This window comes from Rattus rattus, chromosome 8, assembly GCF_011064425.1.
Source record: "Rattus rattus isolate New Zealand chromosome 8, Rrattus_CSIRO_v1, whole genome shotgun sequence".
In the NCBI taxonomy this organism is placed as follows: Eukaryota; Metazoa; Chordata; class Mammalia; order Rodentia; family Muridae; genus Rattus; species Rattus rattus.
Window position 1 is genome coordinate 111,294,452 of NC_046161.1, and position 27,601 is coordinate 111,322,052.

At 48.9% G+C, this 27,601-nt stretch overlaps 1 protein-coding gene across 2 annotated transcripts; it reads right to left on the reverse strand.

Moving 5' to 3' along the window:
- Positions 1–635: 635 nt before the first annotated feature.
- Positions 636–14,989, reverse strand: Cx3cr1 (C-X3-C motif chemokine receptor 1). Of its 2 annotated transcripts, none has more exons than XM_032909851.1 (2): positions 14,929–14,989; positions 636–1,839 (listed from the first exon to the last, which is right to left on the reverse strand). In XM_032909851.1, the coding sequence occupies exon 2, from the start codon at positions 1,828–1,830 to the stop codon at positions 766–768; it is 1,065 nt and encodes a 354-aa protein (XP_032765742.1). In that variant the 5' UTR covers positions 1,831–1,839; positions 14,929–14,989; the 3' UTR covers positions 636–765. The 2 variants fall into 2 exon arrangements, with proteins under 2 accessions (XP_032765742.1, XP_032765741.1); XM_032909850.1 differs by lacking the exon at positions 14,929–14,989 and adding an exon at positions 14,380–14,442.
- Positions 14,990–27,601: the final 12,612 nt, after the last annotated feature.

Sequence of the window (27,601 nt, forward strand, 5' to 3'; positions counted from 1 at the left end):
GTGAGCCGTTCTTGTTCTGTCTCGTCAGAGTAGCTCCCACCCTCCAACTTCTTAGAGATATGTCTCTCTCTCAACCTCTAACCTTGAGACTCCAACATCATCTTAGGTATCCATTCTGTTTGAATGACACCACCTAGTCAGGGGATGGGCACCCACACACTTGGCCAACGGAGGCGTTCCCAGGAATGCCGATTTTGAAATCAGAGAGATAAGGTCCCTCTCTGAGGATAAAACCAGGATGATCTGTCACTATGAACAATCTGAAGGTCAGAGAGGGAACACTGAATCCAAGCCTTGGTTCCCACTCAGTCTGAGGACTTAAGTCACCCCTTACCACATGATCTTGCAAACAGCAAGCCCAACCCCTTCGTAATTTCACTAATTTGGTTAGAATCTTTGTCACTAGTAAGCCCCAATGCCCAACATTTGCACGAGAGACACATGTGTTTTTCACACTTTGAACATAAAATTTTCAAAAACACTATGGGTTTGATTTGCAGATACCTGGTCCGTATTTCTTGCACATATAAAATACAGGAGGAGGGGCTGGGGATTTAGCTCAGTGGTAAGGCCCTGGGTTCGGTCCCCAGCTCCGAAAAAAAAAAAAAAAAAAAAAAAAAAAAAAAAAACAGGAGGAGCGGTGTGTGTGTGTGTGTGTGTGTGTGTGTGTGTGTGTGTGTGTGTGTGTGTGAATCTGTTTTCATTACACAGAGTCAGATGCAAGAACTCTGGGTTCTTAGTAGAGTCGGGGTCGGGGAGACCCCTTCAGAGCAGGAGAGATCCCTCTCCCTCACTTGTGTAGTGAGTCAAGCTGCTCAGAATGCTGTCCTGCCTGCTCCTCTGGGACTCTGTTGAGAAGCCGGCGTGGACAGGACGACCGCACAGGACGGCCAGGCACTTGTTGTACAGGTGTCTCAGGTACCTTCTGAACTTTTCCCCAGCGAAAGCGTAGATAAAGGGGTTGAGGCAGCAGTGGCTAAAAGCCACTGTCTCCGTCACACTAAGGGCCCACCTCAGGTCCCTCTTTATGTCACAACTAGGGAAGAAGTTGTAGAATTTGAGAGTCTCCAGGAAAATCACGATGTTGTAAGGTGTCCAGAAGAGGAAGAAGACAACAACCACCAGGAGGATGAGCCTAATGGCTCTGGCCTTCTTCCGGTTCTTGCAGGAAAACAGCGTCCGGACGATGCGGAAGTAGCAAAAGCTCATGATAAGCAAGGGCAGGACGAAGCCCAGGATGTTGACCTCCGAGTTGCGGAGCACGGGCCAGATTTCCTGCAGGACCTCGGGGTAATCACCCAAACATTCGTTGTCCTTTCTCTTTGTGAACATGAACTGGGGCGACGCCACTAAGATGGCCGCCGCCCAGACGCCCAGACTGATGGTGACGCCGTGTTGCACTGTCCGGTTGTTCATGGAGTTGGCGGCCAGGACGATGGCGAGGTACCGGTCGATGCTGATGACGGTGATGAAGAATATGCCCCCAAAGAAGCCAATGAAGAAGAAGGCAGTCGTGAGCTTGCACATGGCGTTGTGGAGGCCCTCATGGCTGATGAGGTAGTGAGTCCAGAAGGGCAAAGTGGCCACAAAGAGCAGGTCGCTCAAGGCTAGGTTCAGGAGGTAGATGTCGGTGATGCTCTTGGACTTCCGGCTGTTGGTGAGGGCGAGGACCACCAACAGATTCCCCACCAGACCGAACGTGAAGACAAGGGAGTAGAAAATAGACAGGAAGATGGTCCCAAAGGCCACGATGTCACCCAAATAACAGGCCTCAGCAGAGTCATCATACTCAAAGTATTCTAGATCCAATTCCGGGAAGGAGGTAGGCATGGTGAGGTCCTGCAACAGAAGGAGAAACGTGACGGTGCGAACCTGAGAGGATTGAGGTTAGGTAGACCCCGCTGGTCTGTGAATCGCAGAGATCTGTCTGTCTCTGTCCCGTGAATGCTGGGATCAAAGATGTGGGCCCACACCATGCAGGTTCCCTTTATTTTTTAAATATGATTTCATTAAAAAATTATGTGCATGTGTGCTTTCGTGTGGGAAGGCATGTGGAGAGCGGGTATCTTTTCAGTCCTGAAAGGGACAATGGATCCCCTGGAGTTGGACTTGTAGGTGGTTATGGGCCACCCTGACATGGGAGCCACCCTAACTGAGTCCTCTTCGAGAGTAGTGCTTGCATCTATCTCTCCAGCTCATTGATGGAATTTAGAATCTCCAAGGAAATGCCTATCAGCACATCTGTGGGGACTTAAATTCATTTATAATTTTTATAAAGATTTATGTGTTTTTATGTGTGCATGTCTTGCCGGCACCATGTGTATGTGCCCGGTGCCCAGACCAGAAGAGGGTATTGGAACCCCTGAAACGGATGGTGGGTGCTGGAATCTGAACCTAAGTCCTCCGGAAGATCAGCAAATGCTCTAAACTCCTGAGCCATCCCTCCAGCCCCACGTGAGGGATTTTAAATATCGAGTTAACAAGGTAGAGAGAGACCCACTGTAGCCATGGGCCTGGTGGTGCACGCCTTTAATCTCAGAGCTTAGGAGGCAGAGGCTGGCAGATCTCTGAGTCCGAGGCCAGCCTGGTCTACAGAGTGAGTTCCAGGACAGCCAGGGCAACACGGTGAAATCCTGTCTCAGAAAAACAAAGACAAAGACAGAACCAAAGCCCAAACGCTGTAAATGTGGCTGGAGCCATTGCATGGGTTAGGGTCCCAAACCTCCTAGAAAAAGGGACAGTGAGTTTTCCTACTTACAGGTGCCTTGTAACCCGCTGCCTCACACGCCTGCCGGAGTTTCACACTGTTTCACACCGGCTACCAGAACGATCCCACCAGCTGGGAGGCCGCCTCCTCTTGAGGAGGAAGGACACATCAGCTTACCAACCGGCTCGAATATTACTAACATCACAGCGGAGGTGCTCAGAGAACAAGGCCCTGTGGCCCGAAGCAAAGACTGACTATGCTCTTCCTGCAGCCTGGACTCCATCACGGTCTGAGGTGATCCAGAGCAGACGGCCTCAGCCCAGGGTATTACAGAAGACGCTGTAACCTCTTCCTCCCTTAGCTGCTTCTTGTCTGGTATTTGGCCACTGGTATGAGTTAAATAACCAACATAGTCCCACACTCTTGTCTCATGCTATCCAGGAACTTTGTCAGGGTTAAAATTCTGCGTGGAAAACTCCTCGATCCCAGTCCCACTGGGTTGGTCATCTTGCAGCTCCAGGTGAAGAGGAAACTCTTTCTCCTGTTTTCTTGGGGGTGAGAATTGGAAAAGAGGACATTTGTGCAGGACTTGGGTAATGACACCTGTCCCCTTCCCCTCACTTCCCAGCCAGGATGTGCTGGTTGGTCGGTCGGTCACTCCGCACTGCGAATCTGAGCCTCCCCTTCTGCCTCTCGAAACCACAGACAGACCCTTCAGAAGTCTGAAGTTATCTCAGAGCGCACTTCCTGGCTGCCATTGCCTCGTTCCCCATTGAAAACGGAAAGCAAAGCTCATGATTTTTTAACAGAGGGAGTTTCCACACCCAGCGCACCCTGCTCAACATGGTCTCACCGCAGCCCACCCACCCAGCCCTGGCTTCTTCCTGCATCAACCGTCTGCGAGTTCCCATGTCTGACAGCCAGCCCGCCTCTCCCCTGGTGGACTGACTGGGCTGAGGCCGTCTGCTCTGGATCACCTCAGGCTGTGATGGAGTCCAGGCCGCAGGAAGAGCATAGTCAGTCTTTGCTTCAGGCCGCAGGGCCTTTTCCTCTGAGGAGAGCCCTTGCTATAATCTTACTCAGCAGCATTCAAGCTGATGAGTCCCAGACTGCTGGCTCACAGCGCTCTCCACCCAGCAGGTGTCACTTTGGGGCTGAGGATGTGGCTGGTGTGAGTACCTTCCTAGGGAGCCACGGGGTCAGAGCTCAGCGTCACATAAACTAAGCATGTTGGTATACATGTGTAATCCCAGCAGTCGGGAGATGGAGGCAGGAAAGCTAGAGTTCAAGGTCACCTCATCCTTGGCTTCACAGCAAGCTTCAGCAAGCCTCAGTCCAATTTGGCATATTTGAGACTTTGTCTCATAAATAAGTAAATCAATAACTATCCCCTAAAATGTGATGTTTCATTTATCCGTAGTTGACAGATGAGCAAGCCGGAGTTGTTGCTTAGCCTAAGAGGCTTGTCACGCTGAGGAGATTGTCATGGAAAGACGTGTCATGCGGTGACATGACCCGCGGAGGTCATGAGTCGGGGACCCCAGGACAGCCACATTCTTCCTCCTCCTCCTCGTGTGAAGATTTAGCAATGCTGACCCCACAAGAGGAGGTCAAAGCCAGCAAACACTCGTTGGCCTGGGACCTGTCTTCCAGTCCAACAGCTTCTGTGAACTCAGAGGATGGACCCCTCTAGCCAGAGGATGAGCTAGGGGCCTCTGGGCTTGCTGGGTCTCCCTGCAAGTCTGAAGTTCACTTTCAGGATTGACTCAGACGTATTCTAGGGAGAGAGGCTGTTTCTGTCACAGCAGACTTTTGCAGAGACCTTCTGACTATTAGACAGCCGGTGGAGAACTCTTGTTTTACCGGACCCCGAGCCTTGTGGAAATTTGGCATGGTAAAGATTGTGGTTTTTTTCCACTGACGTAAGAAATGTACCTTCCTCTGCTTATTTTGAAAGTGGAGGAGAGTCTGGTGCCCTTTATTGAGCTCTGATCAGTCCTGACTACAGTGAATCTGACAGAATGCTAAACGCCTGCTTCAAGACAAAACCACGAGGACCATGTAAGTTCCCACGGACACAGAATGCTTCCATTTTGGAGAAGGTTGGAAAGGGTCGTGTGTGTATGTGTGTCTGTGAGTGTGCGTGTGTTTGTGCATGTGTGTGTGTGTGTGTGTGTGTGTGTCTGTGAATCTGAATCCCTGGGAGCAACAGTGCCAGAGGGCCATTCTGGGGACCAAAGGATCTGGGAAAGGAGATTTAGTTTTTACTGTATTTGTTTGGATTTTTTTTCTTAGCCACGTAAGTATTCTCCACCTACAAAATGTTTTAACTGATGGATTTTCCAATTTTAAAAATCAAGAAGAAACATGAATTTTAATGAAAAGGTACAATAAACAGTGACACAACGGCAGGTTCTGAGAAAGTGACGGTGTCACCTTCCACACATTCTCTTCCTGGAGAATTGCACAGGGCATGCACTTATCTTTTATCCCCCGGGCCCTTACACTTGACAGCTCTGCAGGTGTCTGGTGTGCGAGGGAGCGAGTGACTGAGTAACGGTAAGACCACGCAGGGTAAGATAAGTCTCAGCACGTGGGGTCCCAGTAGGGACCCACCGTGTCTCCACAGCCAGAAACCATCATCTCAGCACTCATTCTCAGCCATCACACTGGCCATGGCTACAGGTGGACAGACAGACAGACACCTGTGCCAGCAATTTCTTCCAAGTCTTCTCCCCCGATACTGAGAAACCACGCTGCCTCCGCTTCGTGAGTCAGAATGACACAGGGTGTATAAATCTCTATCTACCCGGAAGGTTCTAGCACGCTGTGTCGGTTCAAACCCATTGTCATCCATGAGCCCCAAAGCACCAGGGTTCCCCTAGATTTGGAAACCTCAAGTCAGCAAAGAATGCTCTCTCTCAAGTCATCCTCCAGCCCGATAAACCCAGCAAACGAACTTTCTGGTCTGACCTGAGCAAGCCTTTATCTCTGGGTTCTCTGAGATATTTAGATTGGGGAATGAACTTAAAGGCAGAGTTTCCTTCCTGGCAGTAGATAGAGAAGAGTCAAGAATCCAGGGCCATCTTAGTTTGAGGTCAGCCTGGGCTACATAGTGAGAAGTCTGAGATCAGAGATCCATCCCGATACTGGCATTCCATGGAAGCAGAGGACGCTAGAAAAGGAAGGGTAAAAATCTGACAAGAAATCTCTCTGCAGGATTCTCTCAGCTGGCTTTCACTCCTAGGAGGGCTCCAGGAAGCATACCTGGAGGGTGGTTTGGATTAGCACCAATAAATGTACCATCAGCCAACAGCTGGGGCTGTGCATTACATAACTCAGGCGAGAACACAAATCCCACGGGCTCAGTCAGTGAAATGCCCGCTGTGAAAACAAGAAGAGATCCAGAACCACACAGGAAAAGAAAGACAGGTATGGTAGGGCGTGCTTGTATCCCCAGCCCTGGGGAGGCAGATCCTGGGACTCACTGGCCGGGAAACTGAGTCATAAAGCCTCAGATGTCATTGAGAGACAATCTAAAAACATAAGGTGGAGGCCACCTGAGGAATGACACTTAAGGTTGACCTCTGACCTCCACATGCATGCACATATATGTGTGCACAGATGCACCTGCACACACATGCATGTCATACATGTGTGCAGAGATGCACCTGCACAAACATACACATGCATGCACATGTGTGCACAGATGCACCTGCACAAACACACATGTACACACACGGGTGCATCCCCACACACACCTACACCCACACACATGCATGCACAAATATCCTTCCTACCCCTTCCCAACCCTATCCACCGAAAACTCCCATAAATCCCTGCAAGCTGCTCTCAGGTCTCCATTCTCCGGCACTAGCTTGTGGTCTCACTAACTGATGTTCAGCTGGGGAATCTGAGTTGAACCTGGAAGCAGAGATTGGAATGCTCTACATCAGCGGTTCTCAACCCGTGGGTCATGACCCTTTCACGGAGGTCATCTAAGACCACCAGAAAACACAGATAGGTACATTGTAATTCCTAACAGCAGTAGCAATGAAGTAATTTTACGGTTGGGAGTCACCACGACAGGAGGAACTATATTTAAAGGTTGCAGCATTAGGGAGGTTGAGAAACACTTGTTCTAAATCCAAACAGAAATGACTCCCGTATGACCCACTTTATAAAACTCCCTCCTCACTCTCACTGCCCATCCTGGTCCACTTCCTCTGGCTACTTCCTTTTATCAGGGTCTACTCCTTTACTTTGTAGCGTTCCTTGTTCGAGGGATGGGGCACCCTTACCCTCAGCTTCCAGCCAGCTTCCTGTTTCTTTACTTCCTTCTCCTAAGATGGCTAAGTTCTTTTCTTCTTGCTGGCGTCCTTTCTGTGGTGTTCCCTCCTCTCTTTGGGATCCACGTTCGGCTTACTGATTTTTTTTAGAAAAAATATTTTATTAACTTTTGAGTACCCTATAGCATAGCTGTCTTCAGACACACAAGAAGAGGGCATCAGATCTCATTACGAATGGTTGTGAGCCACCATGTGGTTGCTGGGAATTGAACTCAGGACTTCTGGAAGAGTAGTCAGTGCTCTTAACCACTGAGCCATCTCTCCAGCCCCACTGTTTACTGATTTCTAAACCCAGTGTTTCCCATTAGGTTTTCATTCTCCTTAGTCCCTGAGACGGGCTTTTAGTTTCTGAGGTCTGAGCTCTGGTCCCCAGGCATTATACTTCACTGAGGGAGCTATGTCTCCAGTCTCTGACAGTCCTCTACCCCTTCCCCTTCCCCCTCCCCCTCCCACTCCTTTCTCCTCCCTCTACCCATCCCCTCTCCCTCTCCCTCTCCCCCTTCCCCTCCTATAATTTCCACCCTGTTTCCTGTGCAAGTTAGCTCACCGACTTCCTACAGCTATGAGCTCACATAAAGTAGCCTGCCAGTGCTGCCCAACAGGCTTTAGCCCAGATCAAAGGCCACCACCAAGCCAAAAAAACAATGAATGCACAGAGAAACAAACCCAAACTCAAGCTACAGGACCCTCCCTGTGGGTAAAGGAGTTACCTCCTTTCTAAAGCACACCATTATTTGAGGTTTGGCACCCCTCCCTCCCTTTTCCTCTTTAAATCACTTTGTGGTATTTGTTTATTTCTGTCCAAATAAACTGTGAACAAGCAAATGTTTTATAATCTCTCTTTTTTTTTAAGTAATGGAGAAACAGATGGACTTTTTAGCAATAGAATTCTAGTTACTGTAGGAATTTTTGAGACAAGGTCTCACGCTATCACCCATCACTAACCCAGAATTCTCTATTTAGCCTAAGTTAGCCTCATACTCACTGCAATGGCCTTGCTTGAGCCTCCTGAGTACTGGGATTAAAGGTGTGAGCCACCATCGAGCCCACTCGGTTAACTAAGTCATGAGGAAGGAGGTCCTCCTGACCAGAGATAAGCGGGAGGGAACCAGCAATGTGGAGCACACAGCTTCTTCTTCAGTTTCCACCGGAAGATTGGGAGTAGATGGAACTTATAGCCTGGTGACCTGTGCTCTCTGTAGGGCCAGGCTTCATGTGAACCCTCCAGAGTATTACGTTTATCCCAGACTCTTCCTCCCTGACCTTTAGCTTTGTTTCTTGGTCATGGATCCCATCCTTGTGTGAGATGTCACATATATGTCATAGCTTGGTAACCTCTATGCTATCGTATGACCAGTTCCAGATCCAGGTGTCAGGTCCTAGGTCTTTCTGGAAGAGGTTACAGTGCTTTGTAAAGGAGCTTGTTGTCCTCATACCTTAAGTTTTATTGTTCACAAGGGACTGAGATAACTGTTTCTAGGATTTCCTCCCAAATTGTACTGCACTTGAGGATGCTTGCAATGAACTACTCAGGGTCAGACTCCTGTGTTTGCACCAGTAACCAGATAACTAAGTCACACTGAACTGTGTTTCCTTCTTGCCTCTTGAGAGTCATTACTCTCTGCTGGTCGTAGAGTTTGCAGGGACCCTAGCAAAGCCAGCCACATGTTTAAGTACAATTAGAAATTCAGACCAAGAGATTTTTAACTCAGTTTGTTGAAAACAAGAGAGGGTCCTTTCTCTCTGGCCCCCTTTTCTCTTAAAACTGTTACTTCAGAAAGTTTGTAAGTAATTTCTCCTCTCTGAATGTGTGAGACCTTTTGAAACCTATTGGGCCTTTGGTCCACTGTGTCTTAGAGGAATGCTTTTCTCCAGGACCTGGGCACTGGGACTTGGAAATGTGAGTGCCATCTTCCATCTCGGTGGGGATGTAGGAGTTTCAGAGCTCGCCTCCAAGTTACCTCCTGCCACTAAGATATGAGGAGGTTGGTCCTCTGCACAGAGCCAATTGGCTAGCAAAAGTGACCAGTGCAACCCCACAGGTAGAGCTGGTGCGTAAAGGTTACAAAGAACGCTGTTGAGGGACTGGGGGGGCGGCCCAGTCAGCAAAGTACTTATTGCAAGCTCCAAGACAAGAGTTCTAGCCTCTGAACCCATACAAGAAGCTAAACACGGAGCTGGAGAGATGACTCAGTTATTAAAGGCTCACAACCAAAAGCGTAAGGAGCAAAGCATGAATGTGCACCTTTGTAACCCCAGCCCTGGAGAAATGGGAACAGAGGGATCCTTGGCACTCCCTGGCCAGTCAGCCTAACCAAATGGGTGAGTGCTAGGTAAAAAGAAGAGAGCCTGTCTGAAGAGACAAGGTGGAAATGACTGAGAGCGGCACTGGCTATTGGCTTTACACGCATACACACACACACACACACACACACACACACACACGCATGCACACATACACACTCTCTCACTCACTCACTCACATGTACACTCGTGCCCACATGCACACACATATACACATACACACAAACATGTGCACATGCTCACGCACATGTACATACACACATGCATGTGCACACACCCTCACACACATGCTCACACACACACTCATGCATACATGTGCACACATATATCCACACATGCACACACACGTGCACACATGCTCACATACACGCACATGTACACACACTCATGCACACACGTACACACATATACACACACAGGCACACACGCTCACACAAACTCGTGCATACATGTACACACATATCCATACATGTACAGACATGTACACACTTGCACACATGCATACATGTATATATGTATATGCTGTCAGATCCTCTTGCTTCATGAGCAGTTGTTGATCACCTTAATGGTGCATTTGAGTGTGTCTGCTGGGCCATGGGAAGAGAGGAAGATTCCTGTCTCCAAGTTTCCTGGTAGATCGTCTAGGATAACACACTTTGGTTTATTGAGCCAGTAAGGGGAGGGCTTCCTTTCTTTCTCTTTGACCAGTTCAAAACCAACTCTAGTTCCTTCCCCTCCCAAGCCAGCTGTGTAGGGGTGGTCTGGGGACTGGATGAGCTGCAGGGGTGGGGATCTCAAGCTGTTGCAGAGGAGGGTGAAGAAAGGGGGGGGCAGGGGCTGGAGTAAGGGTGAGGAGGTGGGGTCGGAGAGGTAAAGTGGGGGCGGGGCAGGGTGGGGGATGTGGCCCAGGCCCTGCTGACTTTGATGAGTGCCAGTGCTCAGGAGCTTTCAGAAGCTGGGACTTGTTTGACGCAGGTCATTGCCTGCCAAGGAAAACCAAAGGAAGGCTGAGGCTTGTGACCAAAACTGCTGTGGTGTGCCTTTCCTCTCGGTGGCTCAGAATGTGCAAAGTGCCCTGAGAGTGGAATCTCCTGAACCCTGAGAGCCCTTTAACCAACTCCTTTAGTCAAATTGTTTTGAATATCTTAATGCCCCTCCTTCAGTCCTAAAGCAGACAGATAGAGAGGCCCAGGCCTGAGGCATCATTTAACCTTCCCTACATTCTGTAATGAACGCTCATACTGCTGTTTCTTTCTCAGCCAATTCTAGTATGGTACTCCTCTAGTACAGTACTCCTCTAGTACAGTACTCCTCTAGTACAGTACCCCTCTAGCACAGTACTCCTTTAGCACAGTACTCCTCTAGACTCCTCTAGTACAGTACTCATCTAGTACAGTACTCATCTAGTATGGTACCCCTCTAGTTCAGTACTCATCTAGTACAGTACTCCTCTAGAACAGTACTCCTCTAGTGCAGTACTCCTTTAGTACAGTACTCCTCTAGCACAGTACTCCTCTAGTACAGTACTCATCTAGTATGGTACTCCTCTAGTACAGTACTCTAGGAGCAGAATGAAAATCAAAACCTTCTTGCAGTACAAAATCTTCCTCCACAAATGGGTGAGTACTAGGTAAAAAGAAGAGGCCCTCTCTGAAGAGACAAGGTGGAAATGACTGAGAAGGCCACTGGATATTGGCTTTACACACACACACACACACACACACACACACACACACACACACACACCCAGCCCTGCAACAGCCTGAGACCCCCTCCCTGCAGTTCGTCCAGAACCCAGACCACCCCTGGTTTGGGAGGGGAGGAACTAGAGTTGTTTTGAACTGGAGCAGCTCTAGCACCTTTTTCTCCCGTCCCTAGGACTTGGGATCCTTAGTAACCTTTGAAAACAGGCAGTCGCTTTAAATCCCTAAAGTCACAGAGCTTTACTCTCCCTGAAGCAATAGGCATGCACTGTTTTTAAAATTACATTTATTTATACGTATGTGTGCACACACTTGGACTAGCCAGTACATCTTGATCATTTATATATGTGTGTGTGCGTGTTTGTGTGTGTATGTGTGTGTATGTACACACTTGAAAATGCCACATGTGGTCAGAGTACATCTTGATCATTTATACATGTGTGTGTGTAAGTGTATGTGTGTGCACACTTGCACATGCCACCACATGTGATCAGAGTACATCTTGATCATATGTGTGTGTGTATGTATACACTTGCACATGCCACAACATGTGATCAAAGTACATCTTGATCATTTATATGTGTGTGTGGTGTGTGTATGTGTGTGCACACTTGCACATGCCACAACATGTGATCAGCATACATCTTGAGGGAGCCAGTTCTCTCCTTCCACTGTGCATGTCCCAGAGATCAGATTCAGGTGGTCAAGCTTGGTGACAGACGCTTTGCTGGTCCATATGGTTTATTTATTTATTTATTTATTTGTTTATTTATTTGGTTCTTTTTTTTCGGAGCTGGGGACCGAACCCAGGGCCTTGCGCTTCCTAGGTAAGCGCTCTACCACTGAGCTAAATCCCCAGCCCCGGTCCATATGGTTTTAAGCACCAAAGACATCCAACCTGGGAATTTACATAACACACTCTAACACTCATGGTGCACTCCATAGCCTGGTCCTATTGTCACTGGAGAAGCTGGAGGCTGACTTCACCGGAAGTGATGGAAGAGGAGTCAGGGCTGTGTCCCTAAATTGAACAACATCTCTTGCCACCCTCCAGCCCTCTCAGTGCAAAGGAGTCAGCTGAAGGAAAGGGTAGAGGAAAATTTCGAAGAGAGTAGCGTTGGGTGGGTTCTTCTTCCCAGAAAACAGGGGTGTGTGAAGGGCCAGGCTAGTCTGACTAAATTTGGGCTGGGACTATTTCCCGTTCCAGAATCCTTTGTTAAAAACAAAGGCCAGCAAAAGACAGAGTATAAGAGAAGCAATGATGGCCTCCTGTTGTGTCTCTAGGAACTATTCCTTCAGGAAAGAGGAGGGAAGCTCACAGGATTCAGCTAACTTGTAAGAATCCCCCTCAGGAGGCTTCCAAGGAGCTCCAGGGACACAGCTGTCATGAGTGGGCACCCCACTGGGATGAGCTATGACTAACCCTAGGGCATTTTCCTATCAATAACCCCCAAAGACTTACTGGTTCTCCAGACGAGACGTGGGTGTGGGGGTCCTTCCTGCCTGCCCCGGGAGTCCTAGGTTCAGTGGACAACTTGGTTCACACCTCTCCTGGAAAAGCAACCGAACACCTTCCTGGGGCCATATCTGTTGTCCAGGAGACCCCCACCCCAGTTGAGCCACTGCCCCTACCCTGCTGACCCTCATAGGTGCCCAAAGCTGAACAGGCCAGGCCCCACTCTAAGCTTGTTTCCTGTTGGTAAACTCTGGGTCCCTCTTACAGTCTGGGTCAGAGCAGGGTGTTTTCTTAGGGTCTGAGTGTCTTCACGTTTGACTGAATTTCTTCCTACCTCAAGCACTATATTTCAGGCAGTTAGGGCACAACAACAACAACAACAACAACAACAACAACAACAACAACAATAACAACAACTTGGAGGACTTGGAAGAACAGAGCCAGGGGGAGGGAAAGACAGAGAATGCACAGGCACAGAGGGAGGCTGCAGGGTCTGTGTCAAGCAGGGGCATAACCCCTCCTGGCCAGTTCTTATGATTCCCTCCCAAAGACCACAATCATTGTAGCTAGGTTATCTGCACCCAAGAGTCTGAGCCACGGTTCTGAGCATTTATGAGACTGAAGAATGAACTCGTGCCAAGCTTACGACAAACGTAATAAGTGTTCATTATGTCAGTCAAAGATGGCACCAAAAAAAGCATTTAAAAACGGGGGGGGAGGGGTCCTTAAAACTATCCAACTTTGCAGATTCAGTATAACATTCCTTTAGCTTTTTGTTTATAGTAGAAATGCTAACATCATTTTGAACATTTATCATCGTGGTCGTCGTCGTCGCCATCGTTGTTTTTAGAGACAGGATCCTATAAAGTCCAGACTGGCCTCAAATTCCTGTGTATCAAGAAAAACCTTGCACTTGTGACCCTCCTGCCTTTACCTCCTGGGTGCTGTGACCAGAGGCAAATGCCACCAAGTCTAATTTTATTATAGATGCTGAGGACTGTGCCAGGACCCAGGGTTCCTTGCAAGGCAAACAACTCTACTCTATCTCTCCTCATATCCTCAAGCCTATACAAAATCGGGGAGCCAGGCAATGGGGGTGCACACCTTTAATCCCAGCACTCGGGAGGGAGAGGCAGGTGGATCTCTGTGAGTTCAAGAAAAGCCTGGCCTACAGAGTGAGTTCCAGGAGAGCCACAGCTACACAGAAAAACCCCCACTCAAAAACAAAACAAAACAAAACAATGGAAACAACAGGCACCTGCCACTCTGTTCCAGGAATTATAAACTCCCAGTTAATAGTCCATCTGAGTCCTGCTTCAGGGCTGAATTAGATTATTCCGTTTTATAGTCATTCGAGTGTGGATCTCTGAAGACAAAATGCCCCTTTTAAAAAAAATGGAAACCATCGTCACTAGTTTTTACAGTTGGTATTGTTTGTTTAAGATAGTCCCACACAGCAGCTCCAACCAGCCTGGAGCTCACTCCATAGCCTAGGCTGGCCTCCAACTTGTAGCAATCCTCCTGCCTCAGCTACCCAAGTGCTGGGATTAGAGGCATGAACCGAAAAATCTGACTGACAGTCTGAATTGTGATCTTTAAGAACATCAATGTTTCCACTTACCAGAATGAGGTTTTATATCAAGCCCTTTTTTGGGTAACATCTAACATAAACCTTTCTCCGCACCCCTAAAATGTAATTACTAACGCCTCAAGTTAGGATCGGGCAAAAGGTCTTTTACTCTCCTGCTTTATCTGCAAGATCTTCAGGAAAATAGACACGGAAGGCAGACAGCGTCAGAAGCCCTGTGGCTGCGCCTGGTTCACCCCACACCCAGGTATGGGAGGAGTCCTGGTACTTACCTGAGCAGCTGGGGACGGGGACTTCTGCAGGAAGTGCCAGCCACTCACCCAGTCCCATGCAGACTCCACCAGAGGCAAGAGCTTCCCTCTCTATGAGGGCATCTTTATTTTCGAAGTTAGCCAATAGCATCTGGTTTCCTGTGTGGTACCCTATCTTTAGATGCTGTGACAAGCAAGCTCAGAGCTCCAGGCTGGGAACCAGCTGACCACAAGAGAGTCTGCTTCAAATCTAGGGGACTCGAGACCCGGGGGGGGGCTTGCTGGGGACTGTGGGGTAGCTGGGGACTGTGGGGTAGCAGACCTGGGGACTGCTGGGGGCTGTGGGGTGGCAGACCTGGGAACTGCTGGGGAGTTGCTGGATGTGGGGTGGCAGACCTGGGGATGGATGGATATGTGAGTCTGTAGCCTCAGAGTCCAGCAGCAAACAAGCAGGTCTCAAGCTCTCATTAATAGGGGTCTCAGGCAAGCCGCGAGAGCCCCTTGTCTTTCCAGTCATCTTAGAAAGCATCTGGTACCCACCGTGCAGCACCGGGGCCCAGGCTCACTGACCTTATCACAGTTCTTGGGAGTTCTCAGGAGTCTTCTTTGTCCATTGAGGTAGGAACTAAGAGCTCCAGACGATCTCCACCTGTTCACATTTGAGGAAGTCCACTGGCAGTTCCTTTTCTCCTTCCTTCTGGCCTCCCTGTCTGCTCACCTTCCCCTGCAGAAGCCAAGAGATGCACAGAGAGCCAGCCGATCCTCACGGGCTCTCAGACATTGGCCCTTTCCCGTTGCCCCAGCAGCGAGGTCAGAGGCTGCTCGGCATCCCCCGGTCTCAGCTCCTCACCTTGACTCTGCCCACTACAGCTCTTGGTTCTTGGCTTTTATTTTTATGAATTCCTTGGGAACTCACATGTATTTCAATCACAATCCTCTCTCTACCTCTCTCCTCCCCACCCTACCCCACAAGAGTTGAGTCCTTATCCATTTCTGCTAAACTTTTTGTTTTAGAGCTTTCTTTTTAATTATGTACGTGTGCTCAGGGAGGTCAGAGAACTCCGGTCTCCCTGTGGCTGGAGTTGTAGGCAGTCATGAGCTGCCCATCACTGTGGGTGCTGGGAATCGAACTCATGTCCTCTGCAAGAGCGGTATGTGCTCTTAGGCACTGAGTCATTTCTTCATCCCCCCCACCCCCGGCTTTGTTTTTATTTGTTTGTTTATTCTGTTGTCGAGACAGATCCCACACACCCTGGACTGGACTTCAAATAACTATGGAGTTAAAAAGACCTTGAGCTCCTCTTTCCCTTCTCCTCCACTTCCCAAGTCTGGGATGATCCGCTGTGTCTGGTTTATGAGGTGCTGTGGGGCTGAACTCAGGGCTTCACACAGGCTCGTTGAACGTTCTGCCATCTGAACTGTGTCTCCAGTGCATTCAAGCTCTTCTTCGCTCCTGTCTGGAGTCTGGAGTCTCCCTCTGCTCCTGTCCAACAATTCCATCAATGTCCACTTCTGACACAACTCCACCTCCAGCTGGGGCCGGATGGCATCGTGTGCCCACCACTCCCTTCCCGTCCAGCCTGTTTCATCCTTCGGTCCAGCCGTCTATCCACGTGCCAGAGACAGCTCCACAGACTTCGCACTCTCGGAGGTTCCTCTCCTCTGTCTTGTGTACATTTTCTCAGCACCATGGCTTTTTACTTCCCACTGCACTCTAACCGCTTCCTCTTCCTCCAGCACACATACCCTGGCCTGTGCATGCCTTTCCTCCCTGCCTCACACGCTTGTGGGCTGACAAGTCAGCCTGTCCCATCCATGGGCGCTGCCATGGGCAGAACTCTGCGATGAGTGTCAATATACTCACGCTAGTCTCCTTGTGCCCCGTTGCCACAGGATGAGCACACCTGCCCAGATGGACAGCTGCACACACGGAGGGACACAGTGTAGGAGAGGGACTGAGCTCGCCTGAGCTTGTGGGACGCTCCATTTTAGAGTGAGGAGGCAGCAAGCCTGGTCTACGGACCTGAAGGGGACAAACACTACCTCATCCGTGAGTGTGTGTGTGTGCAAGGGTGTGTGCACATGTGTGTGTGTGCATGTTTGTGCGTGTGCCATACGTGTACTGTCTATACAGCATAAATGAAGTTCAGAATCGGGCACTGATTCCTGGATCTGGGGTTATAGGCGGGTGTGAGCCATCTGATGCGGGTGCTGAGATCGACACTGTGACCTCTGGAAGGTGGTAAGCACTCCTAACCACTGAGCCATCTTTCCAGCCTTGGACCAAGCTATTTCTTAAAAAAAAAAAACAAAACAAAACCAAAAACAAAGAAGCAAACAAAAAACAAACTATTTTTTATTATTTTGTGTATATAAGTGTTTGCCTGTGTGGCCACTACCACATGCATGCTTGGACCCAAAGAGGCCAGAAGAGGGCAGTGGATCCCAGGCCCCCTGAGACTGGAGTTGCACATGGTTGTGAGCCACAGAGTGGGGGCAGGGAATCAAATCCAGGTCCTCTGGCAGAGCAGCCAGTGCTCTTCACTACTGAGCCCCTGATTAAAGTTTTCCTAAGCAATAGCATTTGGAGGTGGCGGAACTGAGGTGCGTTACAAATCAGAGCAAAAGTTCTCTTTCATTCCGGAATAAGACCATCAGATGTCGCCTAGTCCCCTCGCTCCTGAGTCAGGCTCTTGCTCTGCTGCCCGGCCTATTCGAGCACTAAGTTCTTACCTCAGCCCCTCCAAACTAGAACTTCTAAGCTCTTCTGTCACCCCAGGACAAGCTCTCAGGACAACCGGCACATGCCGTGATGCTCAGCGCAACCCTCGGCGACTTAGAGAGGAGGATTTACCGAGCTAATGGTTTCGGAGGGTTAAGGTCCAGTGGTGGAGTAAAGGCCTGGGAGCAGGAACAGCCGAGAACCCACATCTTGATCCAAAAGAACGAAGCAGAGAGACAGACACATTGGGAAATCCCCAGTAATACACCCCTTCCAACAAGGCCACACCCACTAATTATTTCCAAACGATTGACCAACTGGGTCCAAGTATTCGAGCATATGAGCTATGAGGGCCATTTGCGTTCAAATTACCACAGCCCTTAACTATTTAATAATTATTAATGATCACCATTAAGCATTGCCCTCTTGTGGGGTGATATGGCTCATACCTGGGACCCCAGCACTTGGGAGGCCGAGGCCGGAGGATTGCTGCGACTTGGAGGCCAGCCTGAGCTACTCGAGGTCTTGTCTCAAAGCAGAAGCAACAACCCCAAAGTAATTAAGGCCAGGTGGGTGTAAGGAGGGGATTGAATTTGGGGGCTCACAGAGGAAGGAGCTGTGTCTGCCTAGGGATCCAGGTCTCCCTCTTGCAGGGGCAGCTCCAGGAGAGGGACCAGGTGTCGCAGAGGATGCTTCACTTGTCAGGGAGCCCAGTAGAGCTGCCCACTTCCCTGGGCTTTGCCCAGTGTCCTCGTAGAACTCTCCGCATTCTCGGCAGCCCTGTCTCCATTACCACCCAACCCTGTCAGACAGACTTCTCCCTCTGCTTTTCTGAAAGCTCTGTCTACCTAAAAAAGAATCATTTTAAATCCTAATGGGGGAGTACCTAGCTGTATTCCCTCTCCCCACAACCCAGAGGCTAAGGCAGAGCCCGCAAGGCGAATGCTCAGTTTTACGGGGAGATGGTCCAGGTTGGAATGCTTTCATGTTCTCAGTTGTGCCCTGTGTTAGGAAGGAAGCACTAGTGAAGTCGGAATTTACCTGGACAGGGAAGTAGGGAGCCAGACCAGGGATGGAGCTGCTGGCGTCCCAGAGGCTGCACCCTCTGTCCCCACACCATCCATCCTCTCTCCCACGCTACACTAATCTTGAGCTACGCTGAGGCTTCCCTCATGCATGAGGGTCTCCTCTAAAATGGTGACTTGGGGTGCGGCTCGGTAAATGCAGCGTTTACTCTGGGTTGATCTCCTGCGCCTGCAAGCCGCTGGAGCTGATGACACAGCTGCAATGCCAGCACTCGGAAGCGGAGGGCGAGGACTTGAAGCTCATCCTTGGCTACATTGCACTGTGCAACCAGCCCGGGAGGTGCGTGGGCAGAGGACACAGTGAGCTGTGGCTGTCTGCAACCCACAGATTGAATCTGCAGAGCAAACCCGATGACACTTGGAGCTTGGTCTCCCAGGCTCCAAAACCATCAGAAACAATGTGTTACCTTCTAAGGCCCCAGACTGTCACGGTTACCACGGTAGCCCTGGCAATCAAGATACAAAGTCAGAGGTTGATTTATCAGGTTATCCAGGTACTCACCACGGAGCTGAGGGCGGCCTTGAACTTCTGATCCTCCTGATTCCAACTCCCGAGTGCTGCTGAGGTTACATGTGTGTGACCCTCAGCCCACTCAGAGTAACAGGTCTGGAGTTTTTGTTGTTATCTTTGGACCTTACTCAGATTCCCAGCCCATCTCTCTCCCTCCTCCCTTCTTCTCCCTGGTTGTTTTAATTTTCAATCTTTCAGGTGAGGAGACTGAAGTTGGAGGACATTAAAGGGACAACTTAAGGCCACCTGTCACCCACGTCAGAGATTTACATGTGCAATAAGGAAACAAGTGGCTTCTATAAGGTTCTAGAGCTCAGAGCAGGTGTCTCCAGGGCCCTCAGGCAGAGTAAGTGTCCACCACTCCTTTTCCAAGGCTCTTTCTCCAAGAAAGCCACTGGAGACAAGAAATGGCTGGCCTGGTCCCTCTCACTTCCAACAATTTCCTATCTGGAAACCTTGGAGCGCCCCCTTGAGGTGACGAGGTGAACTGCTGCCTGAGGCCTGGTCTGACACAGACTGGGCATCCGGGCAAAGATCCAGAGCTGAGAACTGGACATCTAAGTCCACCTTGTGCACCTGAGGGCCAGGTCTCATCTGAGCTCCGCCCATCAGCTTGGGGGCTGCACGTTCTCAGGTGTGCCACACGTTAGGAGGTGAGGTCAAGGGCCCAGGGGACCAAGGGACCAGTCAGAGTCCCAGTATACATCTCTAGATTTGCTTTCCGACAGTGAGGATTTCACTTGGCTTCCTACAGAACAACCATTTATGCATTTAAGCATGTACTTTAGGATGGGAGGTGGTTGCACCTGCCTTTGTTCCCAGCACTTGGGAGGCAGAGCCAAGGGGAGTGAGTTCCAGGACAGCCAGAGCTATACAGAAACACAGAGAAACCATGTCTCAAAACAAAACAACAAAGAAATGAAACAAAAGAACAATAACAGAAATAAAGAACAAGGAAGGAAGGATTTTACGGGCTATCTCCCAGACCTGAGGATTCTGTGCTGCCACTAGAACTGTGTCATGTGACATTCAGAGCATACTTCAGTCTCTCTGAGCTGGAGAGGTTTCGAGGAACAACAAGGCCAACCCTCTCCCCAAGGTATGATGTGTTATGTGAGCTCTGCAGTCAGCTCTTCTCACACAGTTATGGGTGGGTTGGAAAAATGACCAAAGAACATTTCCAAAAACAGTTCTCAATTAACAGTTCCCAGTCAACAGTTCTTGTTCTGTATGAAGACAAGACACATACAACACACAGTCATGTGTTCCTTGACAGAGGAGACTCACCTGAGAAAGACATTAACTAGACACTTCTGTCGATATCAGAACACCACAGGGTGCCCTTACACAAATGGAGAGGTACCCACGTCATTAGGAGATATGATCTCTTGGAACTACCACTGAAGACGTGGTGCACTGTTGACTGAAAGATGTTCATTATGAAACTATATATACACCCACATGAGAACTCAGAATGAAGTCACCCATTAAAACCAGCACAGCCATTTCCTCAGAACCAATTGCTCCAACCAGCGGAAGCTGAGAAAGCCAGCCATCGAGAAGAAGGATCAGCAGTATCTGGAGGCGCCGTGCGGCCTCTCTGTGAGAGAAAGAGGCTTCAGAAGGTTTCTCTTACTTAGCTGTCACCTGAGTCAGTATTTTTTTCTGTGACTGGTTATCCACAGTTTGTGGTCTCCACGGCCTACCTTGGGGGTGGGACTCAGGGCAAAACCTAGATTCGAGGAACTCTTGGAATGTTGAGTTTCCTCACTGCTCTGACTGCCTCAGTCTGTACCTAACAGGCCCTGCAGACAACAGACATTTCTAAATAAAGTGAAATATACAAAAAGCCTTACACCTAGCAACCACGAACACTCCTGGAGGCCCATGCCCTACTGTTCCAGGGGCAGAAACCAAGTCACATTGTCCCTTGCCCATGGCCATGCAGGACTCATGTAGAGGTCAGAGCTCACCACCTGTTTTGGGGAAAGGAGGGGTTTACTGAGGGGCTGGAGGGTGTCCTAGTGGTTGAGAGTACTTAACCCTTGGAACGTAAGCCACAGTAAGTCCTTCCTCCCTTGGGCTGCTTCTCGTCAGTTTTTGGTCGTTGTGAGGACAAAAACCAACCAATGGGTCACCTTAAGCTTAAAGGGGCAAAGAGAGGTGGAGGCTTCCAGAACAGAAGGCAGACAGCCATGCACTCCAGAGAGTGCCCTTGGGGATGAACCTTTTGGCTAGAGACCCCAGGGATGATGGTAGGTTTCAAAGAGGTCAATAGGGAAAATTAGGTGCGGATGTGTAGAGGACAGCCTGGGAAACATGGTTTACCTGGATCTGAAGGAGGGTGTCGGTGACTTTCTGTTGCTGTGGTAAAATACCAAGACCTAAAAGTTATGGAAAAGTTTATGTTGGCTTGAGTTTCATAGGGAGAGCCCATAACTGTGGGAAAGGATGCTATCAGGCAACCTGACAAACTGACCACGGCTGGCATGACCCAGGGAAAGGTCTGGGAATACGAACTCACAATCAGAAATTCGGAGCACACAAGGATAGGCTGCCATGAATAAGAATCAGCAAAGGCATCAGTTCCCAACAGCAGATCCACAAAGACTTTAGATGCAGACTTGGTAAATAAAGAATATAAAATTAATCGGGTGTTGGTGGTACATGCTTTTAATCCCAGCACTTGTGAGAGGCAGAGACAGGTGGATCTCTGAGTTTGAGGCCAGGTTGGTCTAAAAGTGAGTTCTGGGACAGCCTGGGGTATACAAAGAAACTCTGTCTTGAAAAAACAAAATCCAAGAACACTCCCAAAAACCAAAAGAATACAAATTAGAATGCTAATATGCCCAAGGACACACAGGAAGGTATCGAGAACAATGGGATAGATGCACTAGTCATAAACTATGCAGGCTGACTGGAAATATGAAATTCATTGAGCTGAGTAGAAGGTTAAACAAAGACTTTAAGGAGGTTTTGGTGGTGGTATTGTCAGATTTATGTACAGAAAGTCATGAGGCTGGAGGGTCTGAGAGAGCAGGAATGAGATACAAGATGAGGACTTCTTGGTGCGGGTCTTATCAGTCTCAGATGACAACTGCCAGGGAAGACTCGGGCCAACCGTCATCTTCTGCTGTCCGTGTCTTCTGTTGTCTGTGTCTTTTTAATGTCCTGTGGGGAGTGTGGTCAGGACTCATGGCTTGCTTGTAACCACTAGACCATAGGGAGGCAGTGGGGTACGTCTTCCATGACATAGAGTCTCGTAGGTTGAGATGTCATTTGTGCTAGCGGCTCTCTTGTGGGTTCTCTCTCCACAAGATCTGTTCAGGGCTTCGAGTTGGTGCATGCTGGGAGTTCACAACATCGGCTGTATGCTAAAGGGCTTAGGGCAAGTGAAGATAAAACTTGCCTTGATCTGTAGAAGGTGGCTCTGATGCGAAAGGGTCCTGTTCCCCAACTGGTTCTTGACAGATCAACAAAGATACCAACAACCAATGCTGAGGACAGGGTGGGACACTTAGAGTTGCGCTGGAGGATGCAGGGAGAATGGGGAGAACTGGGGAAGCAGGAGGAGGAGGAGGCAGTAGCAGCAGGAGATAAAGCTAGGCAGCCATGTGAGTTTTCTGTTGGAGTGGCCAATGGCCGCTCTATCCGATTATGCCTGGGGTGGCAAGGGAGGTTCAGGAGTGCACAGTCATTGAGTTAGCAAAGGCATTTTAAGATTAACTGGCATGCTCGAGTGCGTGTGTGTGTGTGTGTGTGTGTGTGTGTGTGTGTGTGTGTTGTTTTATGTCTGTGGATCCAAGGGAATCTGGGTGGGGGCCGGCAGCGAGGGCCGCCCAGAGCTTAAAGTGGGGTAGCAAAAACTACACACAATGTTTATCTTCATTTCAAAAATGTCAGAAGCACTGTGTCCTGGTGAGAAGGAGAGAAGGGTTAGAAATGACACCTCAGTCAGAGGTACCTCTAATGTACTAGGTCATGAAATAATGAAAAGATTTTTTTAAAAAGGCTAAGGTGGGTCAGTCCACAAAGTGTTTGTTGTACAAGCATTAGGACCCAGGATTTATACCAGAACCCATGTGAAAAGCTGGGTATGATGGTATGCACTTGTGATCCCAGCTCCAGGAAGGCAGAGATGGGGGCTCTTCTGGATCTCAATGGCCACAGAGCCTAACCTGTTCTGTGAGCTCTAGGCCAATGAAAGGTACTGTCTAAAAAACTAAGATAGATCGGTCCTCAAGAACAACACCTGAAATTGACTTCTGACCTCCATACACACAGGCATGGGCCCCACACAAACGTGCAACCACATGCTCACACCAAAAAACGGGGAAAAGACAATGTGTCTGAATAGAAGCAGGATGAGGTCTTAAGCCAACAGAATTTCAAGTGCGCATGCTCGTCTGCTCTCTGGTGTGAAAGGCCAGTTATAACAATGTAACAGGTGGGACCTCACTCCTTTATCCAGTGGCAACTGCTAATGTCGTTTTGGCAAAGTGCTGTTATGGGTGAAATCAAATCTAAAAAGTCCAAACTCTCATTTCAACTCAGAAAATGTCTCCAAAACGGTGGCAGAGAAAGAAAAACAGTGTCGTGATTGAATACACATTAAACCAGAAGCCCTGCCCACCACATACAACCCATTGTGGTAAATGCTGGGGATGGAACTCAGTCTGGGCACTCTTAGCAAGTACTCCACCATGTGGCTACAATCCAGCTCTTAGGTTTTGTTTTTCTACTTTAATTTATTCTTTGACAATTTCACACTTATGTAATCCAGTCTTGTCCCATGCATCCCTCCAATTCTCTGACTTATCCCACATGGACAGCCTGCATCCCCCCCCCCCAATCTCTCTCTCTCTCTTTTTTTTTTTTTAAATATTTTATTTATTTACTTTATGTATGTAAGTACACTGTAGCTGTCTTCAGACACACCAGGAGAGGGTATCAGATCTCATTACAGATGGTTGTGAGCCACCATGTGGTTGCTGGGAATTGAGCTCAGGACCTCTGGAAGAGCAATCAGTGCTCTTAACCGCTGGACCATCTCTCCAGCTCCAGCAATGGGGTCTTATGATCCTGTTCTTGTGGGCAACCAAGAAGCTCGGGGTTTTTTGTTTGTTTTGTTTTTGCTTTTTGTTGTTTTTTTGTGGGTCTTTTTCTTGAGGCAGGGTCTCACACTATAGCATAAGCTGACTGTACAGCACAGTAGAGCAAATCACTCCATACTGAACAGCTTGTTTTCTGGAAGGTTCTGTTACATCTTTTACGTTAGCTAGAAAACCTCTTTCTTCAATCTTTCTTCACATTTTTCTTACTAACTGCATTTGGACTCTTACAAAGAGTGATTTTAGCTGGTGTGTCAAGTGACATTAAAGTATATTTTGTGCAAAATATGAATATGATATTATGAGTTTTAAGGGATCTTGGCATCATGTGTTATTGGACTTAAAAGTCATACTTGATACTAACCTGATTACTCTAAAATTACAAATAGACAACTTGGGACTGGAGAGATGATTCAGCAGCTAAGAACACTGACTGCTCTTCCAGAGGACCTGGATTCAGCCCCCAGCACCTGCATGGTGGCTCACATCTGTCTATAACTCCAGTTCCAGGGGGTCCAATGCCTTCTTCTGGCCTCCACAGGCATTGAATTCACATGGCACACATACAAACATGTAAGCGCACACACATACATGCCAGTTATCACCAGCTAGAGGAATGCCCCTTCAGCACCAGGATGGAGTTAGCATTTTTGTGGGGTGGAACCAGCTATAAAAGGCTATTTGAGCTGAGTGTCTTCATCTGCAACAGGCTGCCTGGTACACTTAATACCAGAATTCTATCACAGAACCACGAGTGGTTTTAAACATCAACGAATTTTGTCACTTGCTAGCTTTCTTGATCATGAACTTCGGGAGGAAGCAGGGAGGAAGGAAGGAAGTAAACCGGTAAATCTGATAAAAAACCACTTTTAGCAACAAATCAGGTTCGAAATCAACATGCAAACCCAGTAGCTTCTCTGTGTACCAGGGACAGCTATGTTAAGAAAGAAGTAGGAAGACAGTCTTGCAGTGGCCTCGATGCAAGCAAAGAGAAAGTAATTGGGGCTGAAATTTGTTAGAGTACAGTGTGTATGTGTTTAAACTTGGGGGGGGGGAGACTGTTATAACTTGGGAGTCTGGCTTGCTGTTGGAGGGTGGCTGTTAGGTGGCTATGGAGATGGTCTCTGTTTCAAAAAACAAAACACCAAAACCAAAAAAACCAGAAACAAGTAGAAAGAACTAGGGAGAAGATTCAAACATCGTGCTTTGACTAGAGCCCAGGAACTCAGGATCCCAGTGTTGAGAACCAACGGATGGGATTGCCTCTAGCCCAAAGCTTCTGGGTAGCAAAGGTGACCACCCATGGAAGTCCCCATTGCACCTGGAGTTGTCCTCACGGCTTCATGCATTGGCTTCTCCGAGGCTCCCTACATAATCCCATTTCACACTGGCAGGCACCACAGGCTTTCCTTAAAAATCAGGATGCAGTGGCTGAAGAAATGGCTCAGCAGACGGGAACTCGATTCTCTTCCAGAGGATCCAACTTTCATACTTAGCACCCGGTAAATCAGCGGCTTACAGCCACTCTTAACTCCAGCTGCAGGGCATCTGGCGCCCCCCTCTGGCCTCTCAGAGCACATACACACGTGTGGCACACAAACCCATACACAAATAAAAAAAATTTTTTGGAAGTCTGAATGCAACCCCCTCACAACCCTGGGACTCATGTATTCTGCATGGCTGTAAAAACTGTCCCATGAAGGGGTTGGGGATTTGGCTCAGTGGTAGAGCGCTTGCCTAGGAAGCGCAAGGTCCTGGGTTCGGTCCCCAGCCCTGGAAAAAAAAAAGGAGAAAAAAAAAAAACTGTCGGGCTGAAGAGATGGCTCAGAGGTTAAGAGCACTGACTGTTCTTCCAGAGGTCCTGAGTTCAATTCCCAGCAACCACATGGTGGCTCACAACCATCTGTAATGGGGCCTGATGCCCTCATCTGGTGTGTCTGAAGACAGCAACAGTGTACTCATATACATAAAATAAATAAACAATTCAAAAAAAAAAACTGTCACATGGGAGCAGAGCCCAGCGCAAGCTCAGCCACTAGCTTGTGCAGGAGTTGGGCCCTTGGGCAGAGAGAACTGTACCAGCCACTAATGTCTGCATGGCAGGGCCTGAGAAAGTATTTCCCCAGAAAACCTTGCTCAAGCAGCACACCCCTTGTGGAAATCCTTTAAAATAAAAGTCTTTCAACGGCATATGCAGCTTTACGCCGTGGAGCCTGTGATAGGTGGGGGAGCTATACATTTCTTAATTCACTGAAGGCACATTTTCTGTGGCCCCAGTTTGCTTCACCTTTCTTTTTCAAGTTTTATTTTATGTGCATAGGTGCTTTGTCTGCATGTATGTATATGTGCCATGTGTGTGGAGTGCCTGCAGCGGCCAGAAGAGGGCGCAGATCCCCCTGGAGTGGAGTTATAGATGGTTGTGAGCCGCTGTGTGGGTGCTGGGAGCTGACTCATCCTTTGCAGCCAATGCTCCTGACCACTGAACTCTCTCTTCTGCCTTGGCTCTCGAAGTTTCTTCAGTTTTTTTTTTTTTTCTAGGACACAGGCAAAATAGAATGTAACCTCAATAAAACAAAACACAAAATAAAAAAGCAAACAGACAAAACCCCACATAAGTGGAGTACCAGCATCCATTGCTCTGTGCTCTCTGACCGTGGACACCCTGTGGCCAGCATCCATCGCTCTGTGCTCTGTGACCAACTGCCTCATACTCCTGCCAACTTATCGTCTTTTCCTGTTGCTGTGAAAAATATTATGATAATTGCAAAGAGAAAGGGTTGATCCTGGCTTGCGGCTTCTGGGCGTTGTCCATCCGAGGCTCCTGGGCGTGGTCTACCCAAGACTCCTGGGCGTGGTTTACCTGTGGCTCCTGGGCGTGGTCCACTGTAGCAGGGAAGTTGAGCAGCCCTTGGTCACATCATATCCACAACCAGGATCAATGAGCACACAGCCCAGCTCCCCTTCTGTGCTCTCACCATCCAGGATTCCAGCCAGGGAATGGTGCTGCCCACGGTGAGGTTGTCTTCCCATTTCAATGAGCACAATCAACATTATTAACCCCTAATCGTGTTTGGGGCTTACCTTCCGGGTGACCGCAGATCCTGTCGATCTGACAATTCACACCGAAAACCACTCCCACTGTGATGGACTCTGCTCTTGAACAGGGAGCCAAAATAAACCCTGCCTGCCTTCCTTGCTTTATCACAGGAGCTAATCTGGAGAGCTCGTCCAGTGACTCACGCGGTGACATTAAGATTGGAGGTGGGGGGACACCGAGGTTGGGATTAGGAGGGAAGGGAGGGAGGGGATGGTAGGAAGTGTGGGGCTTCCTGAACCTGTGTCCTTTCCCTGCTGTCCCAGACCTGGGTCCTTTTGTGGTGGAGGCTCTCACTGCAGCAGGCCTTCTCTATCTCTTGGGTCTCCCCGTCTTACCCAGCTCATTGAGACTCTGGGCCTCAGCCTCCCTCCTCCTCTTTTCCTTCCGCCTCCTCCTCCAGGCTATCATCTTGCCTACAAGAACAGACAGACAGAGCTAGAGCTGGAACCTCAAAAGATACTGTCTTTGTGGCTTTCTCTGTCTGAAGATGATTCTGCCCGTGTGGCGAGGTTTGTGACGGCTTTCTTGAGATGCAGGCTCATGGAAGTCAAAGGTCTCATCAGCATCAAGCCCACCCGTGAACAAATGTGTTTGTTAGGGCTATCGTGAGGGCTGGAGAAATTTCTGAGCCATTCCTCCCACTGTGTGATAGAGGACAGAGATGGCCCCAGAGATAAAAACATGGTAACCATTTGAGCTACACCCCTGGCACCTTCA